A 20,011-nucleotide genomic window follows, 5' to 3' on the forward strand; every position below is an offset into this window, starting at 1 on the left:
CACACATATATCAACGATACAAAAGCATGCATGCCATAATAAGATGTGCATGCCTCAGAAATAAAACGTCAAAGGGCAATAAATTCAACAAGATCATCCACCATTCAGTAATAAGTTATTTTCCCAACTGCATTTGCCCAGGAACTACATAAACGTGTAAATGGGATACTTTGTAATGTAGTCTCACGCAACCTGGCCCCAATTTCTCAAAACTTCCTTAGCTTAACAGGTTTAAATCACTTATTTCAATTAGCCAAAATACGTACTTAAAATCAATTTTGATAAATGAAAAATGGTTTATTGTGTTTAACGTACAGATAATTCCTATATAGCATCTAAAAACTGTTCAAAGCTAAATAGAACGCATATTATATAAAATCAAAAATAGAGAGCTTAGCTAAATCCTATTATAAGGGACTTAAGAAGTTTCGAGAAATTGGGGCCTGAATTATTGTGTTTTTGTATTTCTCATGTGACACTTGTAAAACTGTAATGGCGTAGTGTTTTTTGTTCGAGTTGGTACTATTCTGCTATTTTCTACCCGGATACTGCGTTACATGTATTATTTAACGAGTCTGCGTACCAAACGATGCAACATTTTGAGTTTAACACCTTATTGAGGGCAGATTAACGCATTCCAAAAATAAGGTGAGTTTAGTTGAAGTAAGGATTTGACATCGGCAATGTCCTAAGCCGGCAGTGTCACTGATATGGACAAGGTGACGTTTTATAAAAGAATGCTCCAAAAATAGGAAAATAATGCTAATTGTCTTTGATAACACCATATAAACAATAGAATTTACATGAGACAAAACTCTCAAAATATGTCAGGACTTCGCAGTTCATGTTGGTTTGTTTTCTTCTGCACCTGTTTAACCAATGTGACAAGTGTATTTTATTTACAGGCTGAATGTCATCAGAGACATCTCTGCCAACTCATGACTCTTAATTGTCAAGTCCCTTTAGTGGCGATAGCCAGTAAAATCATTACATAATGTGAGGTAGGGTTCCTATAAAGGCGGTAACCGAAACATATAGGAATTTGTTGCAACGGATTCCAGTAGTAATTGAAGGAATATTCAGTACGCAAGAGGGTGAACGATTATGTTACACCTGCATTCAACTTCAAACCTTTTTTAGGTAAATGAAAACGAATGTTAATTTCTGTAGTATGTATTTTTTGCGTTTTACAAATATACATTATGCAAAATAAAAGTAACTTTCACAAGCTTGTTAAGCGTTGCATAATTGTATTATACCCATTCTATGTCCGTTCTAACAAAAGTAATGCACTGATATAATAAAAAGATATTGCGTGTTAAACATGATACTATATATAAGCTATTTAGCTGGTGATATCAAGGACGCCTTTTTGTATCCTGTTCCATACATATCTTTTTCGAAATTGCTAACAGCGGTTAATAAAATCCGTTTATTAGTTAATAAAAAGCAATAAACATAATTACCGTTATATATGTACATGTAAACCAATATAGAGACTTATTTTTGGAAAAGAAACGTAATATGCTTTTCGCTATAACAATGTATTTTATACATTCTGAGAATTGCCCCCGATTTTTGAAAACAGATATAATTGCCCAAATTTCACTCAGTAACCGAGTTTAGTGTTAATTTTTTTTCCTTAGCCTGCGATTTGTTTTGTAAAGTTGATATGAAAATAAGAAACTTAGAGCGGTAATCCTATCAGAATCGAGATGTATTTTGCTTCCTGTGATAACCAAATATGACTTCACAAACCTCGTGGTATTTCAACACTGTACTGATGGTCGTGAAAGGTGTGTACTGCTCCGGTTCGCGGTGCGGTTGTGTTGTCTGTTTGTGTTGGGTTCGGGACTTCGTAGCTTCTTAAAATCATAAATATTTTCATAAAGTAATAGAGGAAAAAAAATATATGCCTTTTCTTATTTAGTATCTTTTAAGGCCACAACAACGGATTTTGCCAGGAAAAGGTAGGAGCGAGCGCGCGATAAATATTCGAAATTGACTTTGCAGGTTTAAATTCTACGTAAAAAAAACAGAATATAGGAGAAATACATTAGGCTAACAATGAATATCCGCGCAGCCAATAAATGTGTGCTAGGGGCTAATAAAAATAATATTTCCATTTTAGGTGCGGCAAATGCGACGAAAAAACAATGATCAACTTGTTGTGGCCTAAAGCAAAACCTATTGGATTTGTTAGAAAAGATATATTCGAACTTGTCAACAATTAAATATAATTACTTGCTTTCTCTAGTCGCCATTAATCGACAGTAGTCGATAATATTGCAGGAAGGGGTTTTCGACTTCGCTGAATTCTTCATGGAGAAATTCTCAGAACGAAAAGTTGATGGTAAGCAGACATATGTGTATAAGCTTTTAAAATGCCTATCAATTTACTATCACAATAGCCCCATTGAACTACTGTCTATTTCTGATCCCGTATCATTCTAGTGTTGCATATTGAGTGTTCGCACACTGCATTTTAACAAAGGCCTCGTACTGGCTTTATTGTTCTTTGGTCACATATATTTAGTATAAAAATATAAGCATATAAGTTAAAAATCATAAATCATATATTAAGAGCAAAATCTTCTTATAATAGTATTACCATAAGAAGCACCATGAGATCGCGGATACATTAATACCAGCAGAACTACACACGTACAGGGGCAAGCCCAGTAGTCGAAAAATCTAAAATAAATCATGTTCATAGGCACCAGACGAGACTGACTTAGAGACAAAATCATTTAAACACAACATGCACAAATCCAAATAAAGTCAGACCACGCGTCCGCCTTGGTCAGCGAACCACGTGTTCGAAAACGAGTCTATTGGAAGCTTTTACTAGTTTGTATGGTCATTATCTCCCATTTGTCGTAGCATTAATCAATAATAACACAATTAAAAATATAAGCCTCCTCAAGACCAACATCACCTTGTGAAAACATTGAGGAATACGGTAGAAATGGCATATAAACTGATAAAGTAATTTCAAGTACTCGGTGAGCGGCTGCAAACATCACCTGTAAACAAGCCGGAACAATTTTATAGCTCTTAAAGTTATCTAAAGAAAGAGATCTGACAAAGCTCGCCTTAGCATGGTTTACTACGTCTTCATGTAATCTAATAATGAAAGCATCATTGTAAATAACCGGAAGGAAAAAAACAATCAAAGTACATGTAGATTAAAGGCGGAAAATATAAATTGATGCATAAATGAAACGTATTATTTGTACTTATTGTGTTTAACTCGTTGCACCTAAAAGATGCACTCTCACAGATATACCATTTTTACAATCTTTTTTATTTTCTTGTCTTGGAAAAAGCAAATTTTTGCGTAAATATCTGCAAACCAATGATATAAGATTGCTGACAAAAAATCCGATCGTAGATTTTTATATTTCCGTTCGAAAATTAATGTTCCATGGCTTAAACCGTTTACTAAGGGTTTAAGAAAAATGCATAAAACATCAATTTTTAAACTTAAATATAAAATATGCGATCTAATTTTTGTCAGCATTCTTTTATAACTAGTTTCCATGGATTTTTTTTTTGCAAAAATTGGCTCGTTCCTAGACAAAAAAAATAAAAAAAGGTTTCAAAACGTTAAATCTGTGAGAGTGCAGCTTTAATGATCAAAACCAAAACAAATCATGCTATTTGTGAACAGATAAAAATATTAACTTTTATAAATGAGGTTTTCACTTAAAAGATACGTGATTAAAATTCCCAATTCATAATGCGCCAAAATATCGCATGGCACGCCTCGAAACGTGGCGCACGTTTGTAAAAAACGGTCATGCGATACGCTGAAAACTTCCGTGCATGCAATGCGATATATCGGCGACAATACTTCGAACAGCATACCCAGTAAATACGGTAGCAAGTCGACATAATTTTGACAAAATCTGGTTTAAACAAGTCGGCTATGCAGACTAAAGTATCAGTGTACACAGTGTACGCTTCGTAGATCATCATCTGTTAGACTAGTCAGGGGGAATCATTATCTGCAAGACTGGTCAGGGGAGCATATAGTAATCGGACCTACAATCAGGTTGAATTTTAGGAAATTAGGTCAAATGCCAATTTCATGGTGACTTAAAGCTGAAAAAATATGTTTCCGATGAACAAACGCAAAACTTTCGAGAGCCAGGGACTTTTAAGCTTAGTAAGAGGTTTGTCATGACCAGCAGGTGAACCCTGTTCATTTTGAGGTCAATTGGTCAAAGGTCAAGGTCGTGATTACCTTAAACATATCGCTCAAGCTCTGGGACCTCAACCTTGGTAGTCAGGTTGGTTATGACCAACAGTTGAACACTTGATTTTTTAAGGTCAGTGGGTCAAAGGTCAAGGTATGGTGACCTTCAGCTGGATACATGCGGTTTCAGATTGTTTTTTTATCAGTTATTTGTTTGTTATTCATTTTGGCACTTACATAATTGATAAAAGCTTAAAAAGGTAATAAAAACGCACATGCTACAACAATGTTTTGATATCTTTATTAAATAATTTAAGCTGAGTTGTGGAATTAATCTAGCTGATTCAGTGGAAAATTTGGTTTTGAAAAGCAAAAAATGAATTGTTTGTAATCGTAATGTTTAACATTATTTAAATTATGATAAAAAATGCCACTTTAGTGTGGCTGTCAAGAGAACAAAAAAGCGGTTGCGGGTGTAATTAGGTCGTTATGGGTTTTTTCCTCAAAAAAGCTAAAAAATGAATATGAAGCTTGATTAATAATTAAGTCCTTTTATTTTTAGGACATTTATTTATCTCAACAGACATAAAGGACAAAAACTTATACAAGTTCTTAACTAATTTGGCATACAACTCGTTTAGTTTCACGTATTTCAGTACTTTTGTACACACGATCAGAGGTGAAAATGGATGAAGAGTGTGATACATTGTCAAGCAGTTGTATTGTTGCAGATTATATGAATTACAAGATTCATAAACATGGATTTACATGGCAAATTTCGCCGACAAAAAACACTCACGAAAACAAAGTAACTAGCACAATGCGGGCGCTATGTCGAGAGTTTGAACAAAATTATGAAAAGAAATTCGACGATATTTGTCGGACTTGTGCGTCTGTAGACACGAATTCAGACAATTACATGAATATTTTAAGTGAGCTAGTTGATGGCGAGCCTACTTGGGGCCGTGTAGTAGCCATATTTGCATTTGCCGGAGCGTTGGCAGTTTATAGGCTAGAACAGGGACACGAAAAGGATGTCGATATGATCCGAGAATGGACGTGCTCCTTTATGCATAAACATGTAGATGACTGGATCGCGAAGGAAGGCGGATGGGTAAGATATAATTTACATTATGTGCATTATTTTAAAATTGATATACTTAATTTGGTTATCCTGTGAATGAGTTCTTGGTTATGATTAAGAAAAAGATAGTTATTCCATTTGTACTCCACATTTAATGTTTAAGTACAAACCAAACAAGCAAATTCGTTGAATTGATATCCCCCGCCTGATTAGGCAAAGTTCATTGATTGGAAATGAAAAGTAGGTGGAATATTCCTATATTAACATGTAATATGGCTGCAAAGAAATGGACCGTTATGAACGTTGGATATAAGTTTGAGTTTGTTTGGAATTATTTGAAATAAAAGTATATAGAGTAACATTTAAAGTAATTGTTTCTATGAATTTTTCTAAGATTTGACATAGTAACCTAATTTTCGATCATATGTGACCCAGTTTCCAAGAGTTCATCAAGGAAAACATTTTGATTAAGTTTCATGAATATTTGACCATGTATAATGTTTGTTCCAAAAGTTTTTCTAAGATTTGACATGTGACCTAGTTTTTGACCCCATGTGACCCACTTTTACAAGTGGTCGAGATATGATCAAGGGGAACATTCTGACCAAGTTTGAACATTTTCTGGTTAATACCTACCAAAATATGGTTCCGGACGGGCGGTATGACGGACGGACGGACAACGCCAAAACAATATTCCTCCCGAAACCTTCGATTCCGCGGGGGATAATTAACAAAATCGTTCCGTGAGCACATGGTCAAACAGTACTGAGCTAAATATTTTACGAATTTCGTAATTGTTCGTGACACAATTTGTCTTCGAGCCGATCGTCACACTTTAAGTACATTTGATAATGATGTTAATCAGGAACATAACAGAGGTTCAGGTTTGTAAACAGTTTTGACATACGTGTATAAAGTGCCCTTGAAAAGCTAGATAGATACCAGGATGTTCCTTATTTACAATTTTGCGGCATATTCGATTGTATTGGCCACAAATCGATGCATCAAACCTGTTCATGACGTTCGAAAACCATACCTGTGTTCAATAAAGCAGAGCCTATATCGTTATGCCCCCCCCCCTTCCAAGATGAGGGGGTATATTGCTTTGCACATGTCGTCGGTCCGGCGGTCGGTAGGTCGGTCGGTCCGTCGGTAGACCAAATCTTATCCGAGTAATAATTCGACAATTTATGGGCTTATTGTCATCCAACTTCACATGAAGGCTAGGCCTGATCAGTAGATGACCCCTATCGATTTAAGGAGTTATTGGGTCAAAGGTCAAGGTCACATTGACCTTGACCTCAAACTCGTCAATTCCTGGACCTATGGTCATCAAACTTGACATTAAGGTTGGGTCTGACCAGTAGATGATCCCTATTGATTTAAGTGGTATTTGGTCAAAAGTCAAGGTCAGAGTGACCTGTAACGCAGAAGCTTGACAAAGATTCCCCGGGTGATAACTCAAGAATGCCTGGACCTTTGTTCATCAAACATTGCATGGAGGCTGAGCCTGACCAGTAGATGACCCCTTTCATCAGGTCAAATGTCAAGGTCACGGTGACCTTGAATGCGAAAAGGTTGTCCTAGTGATAACTCGACAATGTCTGCACCCATGGCCTCAAACTTGACTTGGAGGTTTGACCTGACCAGTAGATGACCCTTATTGATTTTATGGGTCATCGGGTCAAACGTCAAGGCCACATTGACCTTGAATGCGAATCAGCTGTCATTTCGGTCAATGCAAATTTAATTCAATTGTCCAAATATTCTTGACAACATGGCACACAGGGGGGGGGGGGGGGGGGGAAGGGTAATGTTTGACAAACGTCTCATATCTCTTGTTTCAAGTTGGATTTAGTCTGGCAAACTATATATATTTCCTCATATAAACCTAGCTTTAAAGATAAATTAAAAACTCTAGTAAAATAAACACGACATATTATTGTTCTTTAATCAATTAATTAAATCTTTGTTCGCTTTGTCTCATTTCAGAAAGGACTTGTAAAGTTCTACGAACAGCTTCAAGAGAGGAGGATGGGAGGATGGTGGTCCATAATCGTTGTGGTAATAGGGGCCGTGTGTCTGGAAGCACTGAGCGTCATCAGAAGATAAAAAGGAGTCATGGGCTACTAGTTCCAAAATCGGGATCAACGCCTTTAACTTTTTATATTTGTCCAAAATTGTGCTTAATGGACGCACAACGTTTATTCCCAAACGTTTTTAAATAAGGTTTGAAGTGATGCAGTTCTGAGAGAAAAGTTGTTTTTTTATTTTTAAAAAAAACGTTCATGTTCTATCATGTTTGGTTATCAAAAAGTGTTGGCAAATACCCTATTTTTGCTACTTTTTAAACAAAGACTAACAGATACCTTTTGTCCAAAATGGTTATAGTAGACTTAACGATTCTTCCAGGCTTATTTTATAGAAATATTTTCCAATTTTATTTTCAATTTTATTTAAAATGTGTTTATATTGAAAACTATAGGAATGCTCTCAGCAAATTGAGATTAACATCCCATAAGCTTAATACTGCAACTGGCCGGTTGATGGATAAGACTTGTCCTCGTGTAACCTTTTAGAAGATGAGTTCCAATTTTTGAATTTAATTTGAATTTCGAAATTTGACACATATACCTGCTCAGATATTATTGTAGACATCCAAGAATGATTAAAACCATTGAGCTTTTCATGTCAAAGAATGTTAATACAGTTAAAAACCTCATTGTTTTTGTATATAGAGCTTTTGAAATAAGAAAACATTTTACCCTGTAGCTAAAGCATGGTATGATGGTATTTCATTTCGTGAATGTCTTAAGAAAACGTAATAACTATTGACATGTACTGGTCTAATTTCCATTTTTTTAGAATTAAATTAATGTATCCATTATAATATATCATATTGTGTTCTTAAATACTAAATTCCTTTCGTTTAATGTATTGACTCGCCGATCGCCATGCTTATATTTACACGTATTATCTCTTGTCAATGTTCAAGTGTCATTTTGATCTATTTCTTTGTATGTAATTATGTTGAATGTTTGAACTGAAATAAATTTATGTTTTGTTCTGTTCATGAGCATCCAATAAATACTACTTTCTATGCTTGTTTTCGTAACAGTTTTGTGTGAATGGCTCGACTACTTCACAGACCACTTTTTAAGCATGATTTCGAAGTATTGATGTCGGTGTCGTCGTGCAGACGCTTTAACCTTGGCCATTAAATTTTCAACTGAAACCTGGCATATAGAGACATACATGTACCTGTAGAATCTTCTATGGCTCTGTAGTAGGGACACCTCGCCCATTATTCGACAGATATACCCGGAAGCTTGCCGGAGATGGCCGATTTGTTACGATTGGCGTTCTGTAGTAGGAACACCTCGCCCATTATCCGACAGATATACCCGGAATCTTGCCGGAGATGGCCGATTTGTTACGATTGGTGTTCTGTAGTAGGAGCACCTCGCCCATTATCCAACAGATATACCCGGAATCTTGACGGAGATGGCCGATTTGTTACGATTGGTGTTCTGTAGTAGGAGCACCTCGCCCATTATCCAACAGATATACCCGGAAGCTTGCCAGAGATGACCGATTTGTTACGATTGGGGTTCTGACCTAAGGACACCTACATCCTTTTATCCGAGACGTTTTCGATATATATATATATATATATATATATATATATATATATATATATATATATATATATATATATATATATATATATATATATATATATATATATATATATATATATATATATATATATATATAGTATTTATTTACCATTTAACATTACATGTTATTTATACACGTTGACATGATGTATGAAAAAATGTCCCTGTAAAGATGAAAACACATAAATAAATTGATTTTATATATAGTATTTATTTACCATTTAACATTATATGTTATTTATACACGTTGACATGATGTATGAAAAAATGTATGTATATGTAGACGATGTACATTGTACAAGTCTGAATAAAATGTATGTGCTGTTCTTTTCTGAAAATCAGATAAAAGGCATGGAACGTGGTGAAACATAGCAATAAAAGCAAGTATAACATATACAAATTATTTCATTTATATTAGTTGAATGCAATGTAAGATTCAGATCTTGACTTTGAAAGAATCTATTTCTGAAAAAAACACATCGGAATTTTGTTACAGTAGAAAGACAGTTTCTATTTTAAAACTAAAAAAAACGTGTATAAATTTCCTTTACGGAAGTCAACCAAAAAACGACGTTTGTTTGGATCAAATGTCAAAACTCAATGATTTTCGCTGTTATTCTTCCTTTCTCCATTTAGAATCACCTGTTTTATACAAGTTCTATTAACTTTTATTATTTATATAACTACCTTAATGTTTTGCATAATGCAATGAAATGCAAAACTGTTCAACAAGCAACAAAGAAGTTACAAATGATCATAACGTAAGTCATAATCGATGCACAAGTTTATGCTTTGGCGCATTTACAAGGATGATTTTGTTTTATCAATACGTATATATTTTTTGTGATATGCTATTAGATCAATTATCGAAATTTTAAAAAAATGTAACTGAAATCATTTTAAACTGAGTTTTCTTCATTCCTGAAAGCAAACTTAAAAGCAAATGTATATGTCTTGGATTTAAAACATTACGCAAAATAAGGAGAACATTTTAAGAAAAAAAGATATTATAATATCGCCAATATTACACACTAAAATTGTTTTTTCCGGCCGCGTCATGTTGATTGCCAATGACTCTATGAAATGACAAGCTTATTTGTACCTTGAATACGTTGTGTGTGCGTGTGTGTGTGTGTGTGTGTGTGTGCGTGCGTGCGTGCGTGCGTGCGTGCGTGCGTGCGTGCGTGAACGAGAGGGAGAGAGCGAGAGGGAGAGGGGGTGGAGGGGAGAGGAGGGACGGAAAGAGAAGGGTTAAATTAGGAGAAAAATAATAGCTAAAATAGGAGATAAAAACAGAGCTCGTACCACGACCGGGGCGGGTAACAATCGTATTCACAAGTGCGTAACTTGACGATGTGATTTGTTGTGGGTTTTGGCTATTTTTGTATTTATTCTTATTCATAAATACGGTGACTTATCGTGAATTCCTTTTTTAATCCACGAAATACTTTGAAAACATATATTTCTCCTCTGAAGAAGAGCTTACGATTACACACAATAAGGCAAAAACGTTTCGAGGTCACCACCGCACCAGTTTTCCCCTTAGAAAAACTGTGATATGTTTTTAGCCAAAACTTTCTTTTAAAAGTGCGTATATATTTGAAATTGAGACTATTTAACTTTTTTTCTGCATTGGTTGGTTAATGTATTTTAGACAGGCTAATCAGATTTTAACTTAATTGTATACCATTTTAAGTATGTGCTTTCCATTGGTATGATCTGTTTCACTGTTTTGAATTTTTACCCTGTTTCCATGTGGTGAAACATTGCAATAAAAGCAAGTATAACATATACAAATTAGTTCATTTATATTTATTGAATGCAATGTAAGATTCAGATATTGAATTCAAAATAATTTATTTTTAAATAACATCGGAATTTTGTTACAGTAGAAAGGCAGTCTCTATTTTATATCCTATATAGGCATATAACGAAAAAATCACCTCGTGAACACCAAACGAGAATATTTCACTCGTGCATTGGTTATGCCACTCGTGAAATATAACTGTTGGTGCCGACTCGGTGAAATATATTGCGGTCTTACACTAAAACAAACAATTATCCACTATTGAACATGATCTTATGAAGATGAAGGTTTATGAATAATTGACTATTTTGGGCGGAAAAAAAATCAATAGTGATAAATCATCATCCTCGAAAGCTGAAAAGATGTTCATACCCATACACGATTGGTAAAAATGTAATACATTGGCCAGAGAGGAAGAGCAAAACGTATTTAAAAATATTTTAATGTTAAATAAAGCATGAATACCGCGTTCCAAAAATAAGGTTACATCATCATCGACCCAGTGAAACATTCATGCGGGAAATAGGCTTAAAACTTCGTTCTACAAGGAGAAATATAATGTTTCTTACACCAGAAAGTGATTCATTATAATCTATTGCGCCCGGGCAGAATCAAGACAACACAAATTACCTTGTTGTGTGTTTCGTTAATTCAGCAAACTGTTGTCTGCTACGCATGCAAAAAACTTCAAAAAATATTTTCATTTTTTTTCTAGTTTCAATGGAGTGAACTAGTAAGTTTATTTATAGATCATAAAACAAAGCTTGAGCAAAATATCTCGAAACAGCACTTAAATCATATCGTGTTAATTGTAGGTACATATCAAGCAGTTTTACTTGCCTGAAACTCCGGATGTTTACATATTCGGATATCAACACTCCATCTGCAGGTTACACGGGGTCTGAGACTTGTTTCAAATTTTGTTGACCTAATACTGCCCCTGATCACAATAATTTTAAGATCAATGGGGTTAGTTAAGACTGTGGAACTTTCATTGTTTGGTTTACCCAGTGATTTCCCCATTCCCCTAGTCCAAATAATTGTACGTTGACGGATTTTTTTAGATTTTTGATATGGCAAATCCTTCATGTACAAATTGTTTAGTATCAAAAGTGGGTAGTTGTTCCGATCAGGATTCCGGGTTAAAGCATATAGCGTCTATAAAATATCATAAAAACAAGAAATATTACCAGATAATGTTATTTTATATTAGTTCTGTACACAAAAAATAAATATCCAACATATAATTATGAGTTTGACGGGTTTTCTTCATTTCATTCTGTCAAAACATAACGATATATACATGAAGGGCACCTGCAAGGCTTTAGGGCACAGTTTTAAATTGCTCGGTACATTTCGGCCATGGCCGAGTTGTTACGATTGTGCAACGAAGTCTACCTCGAAGCTTTATCGGAGGAGGCCGAATTATTACGATTGTATCGAGTTGTTCCCCTTCGCATAATTGTTTTCTGTGTCAGTCAACTTTCGTTCTATTGGAAAGGTAAACAACCTGATCAATTTCAACCATAAAATACTTCACTTAAACAATTTCAATATTTTTAAAACACCCCCGTTTTTTTGCACATTCCCGTTTAGACGTTAGGGATTGGAAGAATCCCGTATAACACGTCTATTATTTTAGACTACCCATTCCCCTAGCTACAGTAATGAGCGATCAGGGATACTTTTTAATTATTTTGACATTTCTTATGTATCCCTGTAACGCTACTACTCTCTACCATTTAACAACGGGCGAAATGATATACTGTAATAATATGCATTGATGTTGAATAATAATGAAAAAGTTGTTCAATTTTTATCCGACAGTGATCTGAACTGGATTTAATATGTCATTAGAGTTGTTATTTTCACATTAATATATAATGGGTCACGAATACCGTTATACATGTACACAACCAGTCAGCTTTGCCCCAGATTTACCGATATCGGGATACTTGATAAACAATCGACATTTGTAAGTGTTTTATGATAACTTAACATGTTTTTTGGGCAAACTTAATACGTGTTTAATAGTAGGCAATAATATTTTCGTAGAAATTTGAATTTATAACGGAGATAATTTCAAAATTGTGGCTGCGAGGATTCTCTGCGCAAGGACCGCTTGCTACTTTTTGCTGGGATGGTGGACGTCACGAGTCTGCCATATTAAAAAAAAAAGGATTCTGAAGTGGCTGTTTAATTATATGGACAACATCCCACTATGCTCTGAACATCCTACCAGCATATCCAACCGTTGACATTTGGCCATGTGAGTGCTATAGGTCACAGACAATATAATCTGACCTATCATCATACATGCCATATTTTCTGGAGATTCGGGGGGATTTGTTCAAAAGTCTGAAAATTCAGGGGGATTTTGGTAGTATTCAGGGGGATTTTTTAGCGGATCTAGTTTGGCAAAATTTTATTGTAATTTAAGATGCAAGTATGAAAAAAACAAATTGCTATAATTTTGAAAGGCTCCCGAGGGCATTATGTCCAGAATTTAAGGGGATTTGGGTCACTTACCAGGGGATTTTCATCATCGCCAAGTAGCATTACGGGCATGACACACGTGCAAATTCAACTTGTTACCCCTTTTTCCCTTGATAATCATTACCATGATATGATTCCTGACAAAAAATATCTTAAGATCTGACCTTATAAGTAATAACCCAGTTTTAAAGATTTCATGAAGTGGAACATTCTGATAAAATTTGATGAATAGTGGACCAAATATAATGCCTCCAGTGAGATTTTTTCAAGATTTGGCCATGTGACAAAGTTTTTGACTTCATTTGACCCACTTTTATAAGAGACTTGATCATGAATAACATTCTGAACAAGTTTAAACATATAAATACACATGTATACAGATGTACGGGCGGACCGACAGACAACGCAAAAAAATATCCCCCACCCAAAACCATTTGTTAGGTGGGGATAAAAAGAAAAAATATATAAAATTAAAATGATTGTGTGTGTTTGTTCAGTTTTTGTCAGATTTTCTCTATTAATTTTATATTAGAATATATTTAATATAAGATAGCTGGTTATGGTACGAAAGGAAAAGAAATTAAGATATACAATTGATATTGGCTATATTTCAAAAAATGATGTCCGAAATGAAACAAGTGGAGGATATCCATAGGAAAAATTATAAAGGAATACAAATACTGACCATACATGTAGAGTCGGTCATTTCTGCAATATTGTGCCTCATCTGTTGAATGCCAGAAGGATGGAGCCATTTGTACCATTTTTAGAATGACAGACTGACATGGTCATATTGGGAATAGGACCCATGGACCTCTCCTGACAAAATTGAACCCTAATAACTGATGAACAAACAGAGTGTATAATTTGTTTATTTCAGACAACTGATAGTAATGGAAAACTATGAAAAGGGTGAAGTAAAAGAAGTAGAAGATAGCCCAGTTTTCCACCTGGGAGAGAGTGATGTCTTCATGCGGGTTTCGGGAGGAAGCAAGATTCGTAATGTGATGGGCTATGCCATGAAAAAAATAAAGGTAAATATAGAATTTCAGATACATCAATGATAAAACAAGTTAAAATGCATGGTAAATTTGGCATTTACCTTTTACCATTGTAAAAGTATATATTAAAGACTTGTCAGACATGGATTAATATGTTTTTATTAACATATTCTACATTTATTAGGAACCAGAGGTAAAACAGGTCTGCTGGACAGGGAGTGGAAAGGCAATAACAAAGACAGTCTCATGTGTGGAAATTATGAAAAGAAAGGTCAAGGTCTGTAGCATGAAATAAGATAGTATACATGTGAGTTTTATTTTGAATCAGCAAGGCATAAAACATACAAACTTGCACTCCTTAGAGCTTTTAAAGTGGCACTCTTATTCAAAATCAATAAAATCACATGTATAACAAACATAAATTTTGAGTGATAAACCTTTAAGTACTTACGAAATAATGCATTTATTGAAAATATTAATTACTGATGACAAGATTGTAACAGTGAATTTCAAAGCAATGACCGCAAAAATATTAATGATTGGTGAATGCTTAAAGATTTACTGTAATCTACTATAGTTTCATGTTTGGTGCTCATTTCTTTCAAATTAAACTCGGTATCTTTTATAAGAACCATTGTTTTCGACATTTATTCATCCTTTTTGGAATATTAAGTTTAAAATGATATTATTAAATGTGGTGAATCTTATTTGGGAGTAAGAGTGCATCTTCAAAACTCCAGTAGGAGTTAGGTGTTGTTAATGGGGCACAAATACATTACTTCTAGTATTATGCATGTAAGAGTGAAGTAAGTGTGTGTTATCTATTCATTGATTAATCTTTGTCCATTATTATCTAACCCATTGGTTAATAAAGCTTCTTCATGATAAAAAGACTGCCCATATGTTAAGCTTATATATGCTTAGAGTTAAGGGGCCAGATTTCATTTCCCCCCTTTCATTTACTTTTTGCAGTCGCCCATATTTTTTTTTTTATTAACACCGGACCATATTTTATCTGACCATTGACTTTTAATGCTTTCGGAGATATCATTTTTTTATTTTCCTGTTATGGCAACATGCATAAATATACACTAGACCATTTGTCACCTAGACCCTGGACTAACCCAATAACCAATATTTATATTATCAGGGCTTACACCAGGTCACAAAGCTCCGATACAGAAGGGTGGAGGAATACTGGGAGCCAAAGCTGGAAGGATTAGAAAGGTGACGTCATCTGATTTTATTATAGGTTCCGGTTTCATCAAGTCAGAGACTGAAGTTTTGGGTTTATACTAATTTCTTTTAGCTTCATTGTTATAGAAGGTGCTAGCTTATAGAATCATGCTTGAGTCCATTTCCTGGGTAGAAACCAATTCTAATTTCAATTTTGAGAGGCCACGAGAAAGGTTAGTTAATGGGGATGGAACCCACAATGTCTCTGGTGAGAGGCAGACATATAAACCACTGGACCACTCTCGATCTTTAAAGTTTCAGGAATTGTGAAAGGTTATACTAATATTAACGGTGGAAGTGAAGAGAAAAAGTTGAGGTTTTGTCACAGCCTTGGTGCCATTGGCTGCATCATCACAATTGTTGTTGTGCAAAGTTTGACCTTCGGCATTACTCAAAAGCTGTTCAATATATTCAAATGAAAGTTGATACACATGTTGCGACGGCAAATATGTACATGCTACAATGTAAACAAGGCTCATATCTCTGGCTTAAATTATTGTTAAGCTTGTTATTGATAGATTTTGCAGATTTAATTACCGGTAGTCAGAAAAAGTTGTGGTTTTGTCGTGGGCAATGTTGTCAGTCTGGAGAGTTGCTGTTGTCACTGTGCAAAAACATTAAGGATACTATATTTGGCTTATTGTTTCAAAAGTTTCAGACGTCACATGTTTTATAAAAAAAAATCAACAAAAATTCAAAAATATGACAACTGGCCTTTGATTCCTCCATCTAAGCAATAGCATATACATAGAACAAACTCCCCAAATATGTTATGACTTCACAGTAGAACAAGTTCAAGTTGGATTGTTTCCTTCTATACCTCTTTGTACAATGTGACTGGTTTCCTTTTAATATTTTCAGGCTGAAGGTCAACAGGGACATACCTGCCATATCTATACTGTTGTCTAAAGAACCACTGGATAAAAATGAACCTGGGTAGGTACACAATAAAATTATAAGTTATACCTTTAGGTTGATAAAGTTTGTATGCAAAATAAATTCACTTTTGCAGGTGTAGCCCTGTCCAAACATGAGCGCCTTTTTCAGCTTTATTTCATGTAGTAATGATAGTGTGGTTTAGAAATGAACTTTTGAATTGCCAGTAAACTCTGTGTTAATTGAATTTCATTGTGAATTTATGAAATTGAAAATTACTGCACTCACAGCCCGAGTTATTGTTCAATCACGAGGGTAGCAGGTGACATAACTGTTTTGTGCCATTTTGTCAGGAACAATGTTCAATATCAACTGTGCGGTATAAGTGAAAGGCGTTTTCATGTATCCGCATGATAGTTATTGAACAGTAAAGCTCCACCTACTTGTTACCATTCTTAAACGAGAGTTATGTTTAAACAAAACCAAAGACAACCACCCTCAAAGTTGTTCCAATATTTAGTAAACATAAATTATTGATCCTATGGTATTATGTTGTTCACTAGATGATGATTAGACGGCCTTTTTTCCCGACCCAGATAAGTAGGTTCAAATATTTGGCCATGCTGGAAATGTTTGTCTTGCCAACAGGCAAAGATAAAAAAGTACCCGTGTGTGTAAAATAAATTGAAATACATTTTTACTATATGTGTTTAACTGAGATGGGAAGAAAAGCATCTACCATTGCTGCTCGTGTAAGATAGGTTCATCCCAATCCTTGCGAAGGGTATTCTGCAGAAACTCTGTAGACCCAGTTTCCTCAAAACAACTGTGCCCGGGATGGGATGAAATTTTACTTACACTCTCGGCCAGGGAAGATATAATCTTTACTACATATATCATTCATCTCTTGTCGTTTCAATATACATGTAGCTCTAACTTAACACTTTTGTTATCTGAGAATTCGTATTCCTTATTATTTTTTATTTTCTCAACAGATATCAAGCACCTGGGTCGTTCGATGAATTCTGGAAGGAAGTTGTAGATAAGGACAAATCTAGGGGAAGTTCCACCAGGAAAAAGCTTCTCAGTGAAGGAAAATCTGACCATAGACAGACTGATAGTGGGGATCGATCGAAAAAATCTTGGAAAAAGCGGAAAGGCGATAAAAAAAAAAGTGCTGGTGATCAGGGAAGAGAATATAATGGGGATAATAAGAATGCAAGAGACAAGGGGCATAGACAAAAGACAGGGGGAAAACATGGTGGAGGTCGTGGTGGGTCTAACAGTGCAGGTGGTACTGGTAATAAGGACCAAAGAAGAACTGATAGTGCGAGTGGTGGTGCTGAAAGTCATGACATGGAAGTTGATAACACATTGTAATGGTAGCTATTGTTTTACATGTAAATAGTTGTGTCATAATAAATCGTTAAAGAGTAAACACTGGAAGTACATGTGGGGTTTTCCTGCTCTCTGAAGGGAAAGCAAAAAAATGCAACCTGCTTGAATAGGTACCGAGTGACCTTTTTGTGGCTGCTCAATAACTCTTCAAGGCGGATCATGAAGTTAAGGAACATTAAAACTCCTAATATTGTTTTTTTGTAGTAGAAGTAGTAGTTTGTAAGAAAATCAAAATATTCCAAGAAGCTTGGCATAAATGTCCCATATTTCAATCTGGTGGGCAGAATGCATGTTCTGGCCACGTTCTTTCAAGGTCAAGGCCACACCTAAATCAGTTAGCAATCGTCAAACTTCACAGCCATAACTCCTCGACTAATGGAAGGATTTCAAGATGACTTGATGGTTATCATGCAGAGTGCATGTTCTGACCATGTACCTTCAGTCTGTTAAGTGTATGCTCCATTATGCTTATATGAGAAACATGTAGTTGGAAGGTGAAGTAAGGGAACATATAGTGGCGGTTGGGAGTAAATGGGATGGCCAGAGGAGGATCGTGAAGTAAGGGAACATAAAGAAGCGGTGAGAGAGAAAATGGGATGGCCAGAGATGGATCGTGAAGTAAGGGAACGTAAAGAGGCAGTGAGAGAGTAAATGTGATGGCCAGAAGAGGATCGCGAAGTCAGGGAACTGAATGGGCGGTGGGAGAGTTAATGGGTTGGCCAGAGAAGGATTGTAAAGTAAGGGGACATAAAGAGGCGGAGCGGCAGTAAATGTGATTGCCAGAAGATCGTAAAATAAGGGAAAATGGAGTGGATGTGAGAGAGTAAATGGGATGGCCAGAGGAGGATCATGAAATAAGGGAACATAAAGAGGTGGTGAGAGTAAATGGGATGGCCAGAGGAGGATCGTGAAGTCAGAGAACATAAAGAGGCGGTGAGAGAGTTAATGGGATGGCCAGGGGAGGATCGTGAAATAAGGGGACATAAAGGGGCGGTGTGAGAGTAAATGGGATGGCCAGAGGAGGCTCGTGAAGTCAGGGGATATAAAGAGGCGGTAAGAGATTTAATGAGATGGCCAGAGGAGGATCGTGAAGTAAGGGGACATAAAAGGGCGGTGTGAGAGTAAATGGGATGGACAGGGGAGGATCGTGAAGTAAGGGGACATAAAGGGGCGGTGTGAGAGTAAATGGGATGGCCAGGGGAGGATCGTGAAGTCAGGGGATATAAAGAGGCGGTAAGAGATTTAATGGGATGGCCAGAGGAGGATCGTGAAGTAAGGGAATATAGAGAGGCGGTGAGAGAGTAAATGGGATGGCCAGAGGTGGATCGTGAAAAAAGGGAACATAAAGAGGTGGTGAGAGAGTAAATGGGTTGGCCAGAGGAGGATCGTGAAGTCAGAGAACATAAAGAGGCGGTGAGAGAGTTAATGGGATGGCCAGAGGAGGATCGTGAAGTCAGAGAACATAAAGAGGCGGTGAGAGAGTTAATGGGATGGCCAGGGGAGGATCGTGAAGTAAGGGGACATAAAGGGGCGGTGTGAGAGTAAATGGGATGGCCAGAGGAGGCTCGTGAAGTCAGGGGATATAAAGAGGCGGTAAGAGATTTAATGGGATGGCCAGAGGAGGATCGTGAAGTAAGGGAATATAGAGAGGCGGTGAGAGAGTAAATGGGATGGCCAGAGGTGGATCGTGAAGTCAGAGAACATAAAGAGGCGGTTAGAGAGTTAATGGGATGGCCAGGGGAGGATCGTGAAGTAAGGGGACATAAAGAGGCGGTAAGAGATTTAATGGGATGGCCAGAGGAGGATCGTGAAGTAAGGGAATATAGAGAGGCGGTGAGAGAGTAAATGGGATGGCCAGAGGTGGATCGTGAAAAAAGGGAACATAAAGAGGTGGTGAGAGAGTAAATGGGTTGGCCAGAGGAGGATCGTGAAGTCAGAGAACATAAAGAGGCGGTGAGAGAGTTAATGGGATGGCCAGAGGAGGATCGTGAAGTCAGAGAACATAAAGAGGCGGTGAGAGAGTTAATGGGATGGCCAGGGGAGGATCGTGAAGTAAGGGGACATAAAGGGGCGGTGTGAGAGTAAATGGGATGGCCAGAGGAGGATCGTGAAGTCAGGGGATATAAAGAGGCGGTAAGAGTTTAAATGGGATGGCCAGAGGAGGATCGTGAAGCAAGGGAAAATAGAGAGGCGGTGAGAGAGTAAATGGGATGGCCAGAGGTGGATCGTGAA

At 36.3% G+C, this 20,011-nt stretch overlaps 1 protein-coding gene across 3 annotated transcripts; it reads left to right on the top strand.

Annotated features, from left to right (window-relative positions):
• The first annotated feature begins 1,721 nt into the window (after positions 1-1,721).
• LOC128239209 (ribonuclease P protein subunit p25-like protein) lies at positions 1,722-17,830 on the top strand. 3 transcript variants are annotated; one of them, XM_052955766.1, is made up of 7 exons: positions 1,722-1,796; positions 2,132-2,353; positions 14,149-14,302; positions 14,454-14,546; positions 15,420-15,496; positions 16,367-16,441; positions 17,377-17,830. In XM_052955766.1, exons 3-7 carry the CDS (start codon positions 14,162-14,164, stop codon positions 17,759-17,761), a joined length of 771 nt encoding a protein of 256 aa, XP_052811726.1. In that variant the 5' UTR covers positions 1,722-1,796; positions 2,132-2,353; positions 14,149-14,161; the 3' UTR covers positions 17,762-17,830. The 3 variants fall into 3 exon arrangements, with proteins under 3 accessions (XP_052811726.1, XP_052811711.1, XP_052811719.1); XM_052955751.1 differs by having other exon boundaries at positions 1,774-1,970; XM_052955759.1 differs by lacking the exons at positions 1,722-1,796; positions 2,132-2,353 and adding an exon at positions 11,413-11,505.
• Positions 17,831-20,011: the final 2,181 nt, after the last annotated feature.

Source organism: Mya arenaria, chromosome 1 (genome assembly GCF_026914265.1).
Source record: "Mya arenaria isolate MELC-2E11 chromosome 1, ASM2691426v1".
In the NCBI taxonomy this organism is placed as follows: domain Eukaryota; kingdom Metazoa; phylum Mollusca; class Bivalvia; order Myida; family Myidae; genus Mya; species Mya arenaria.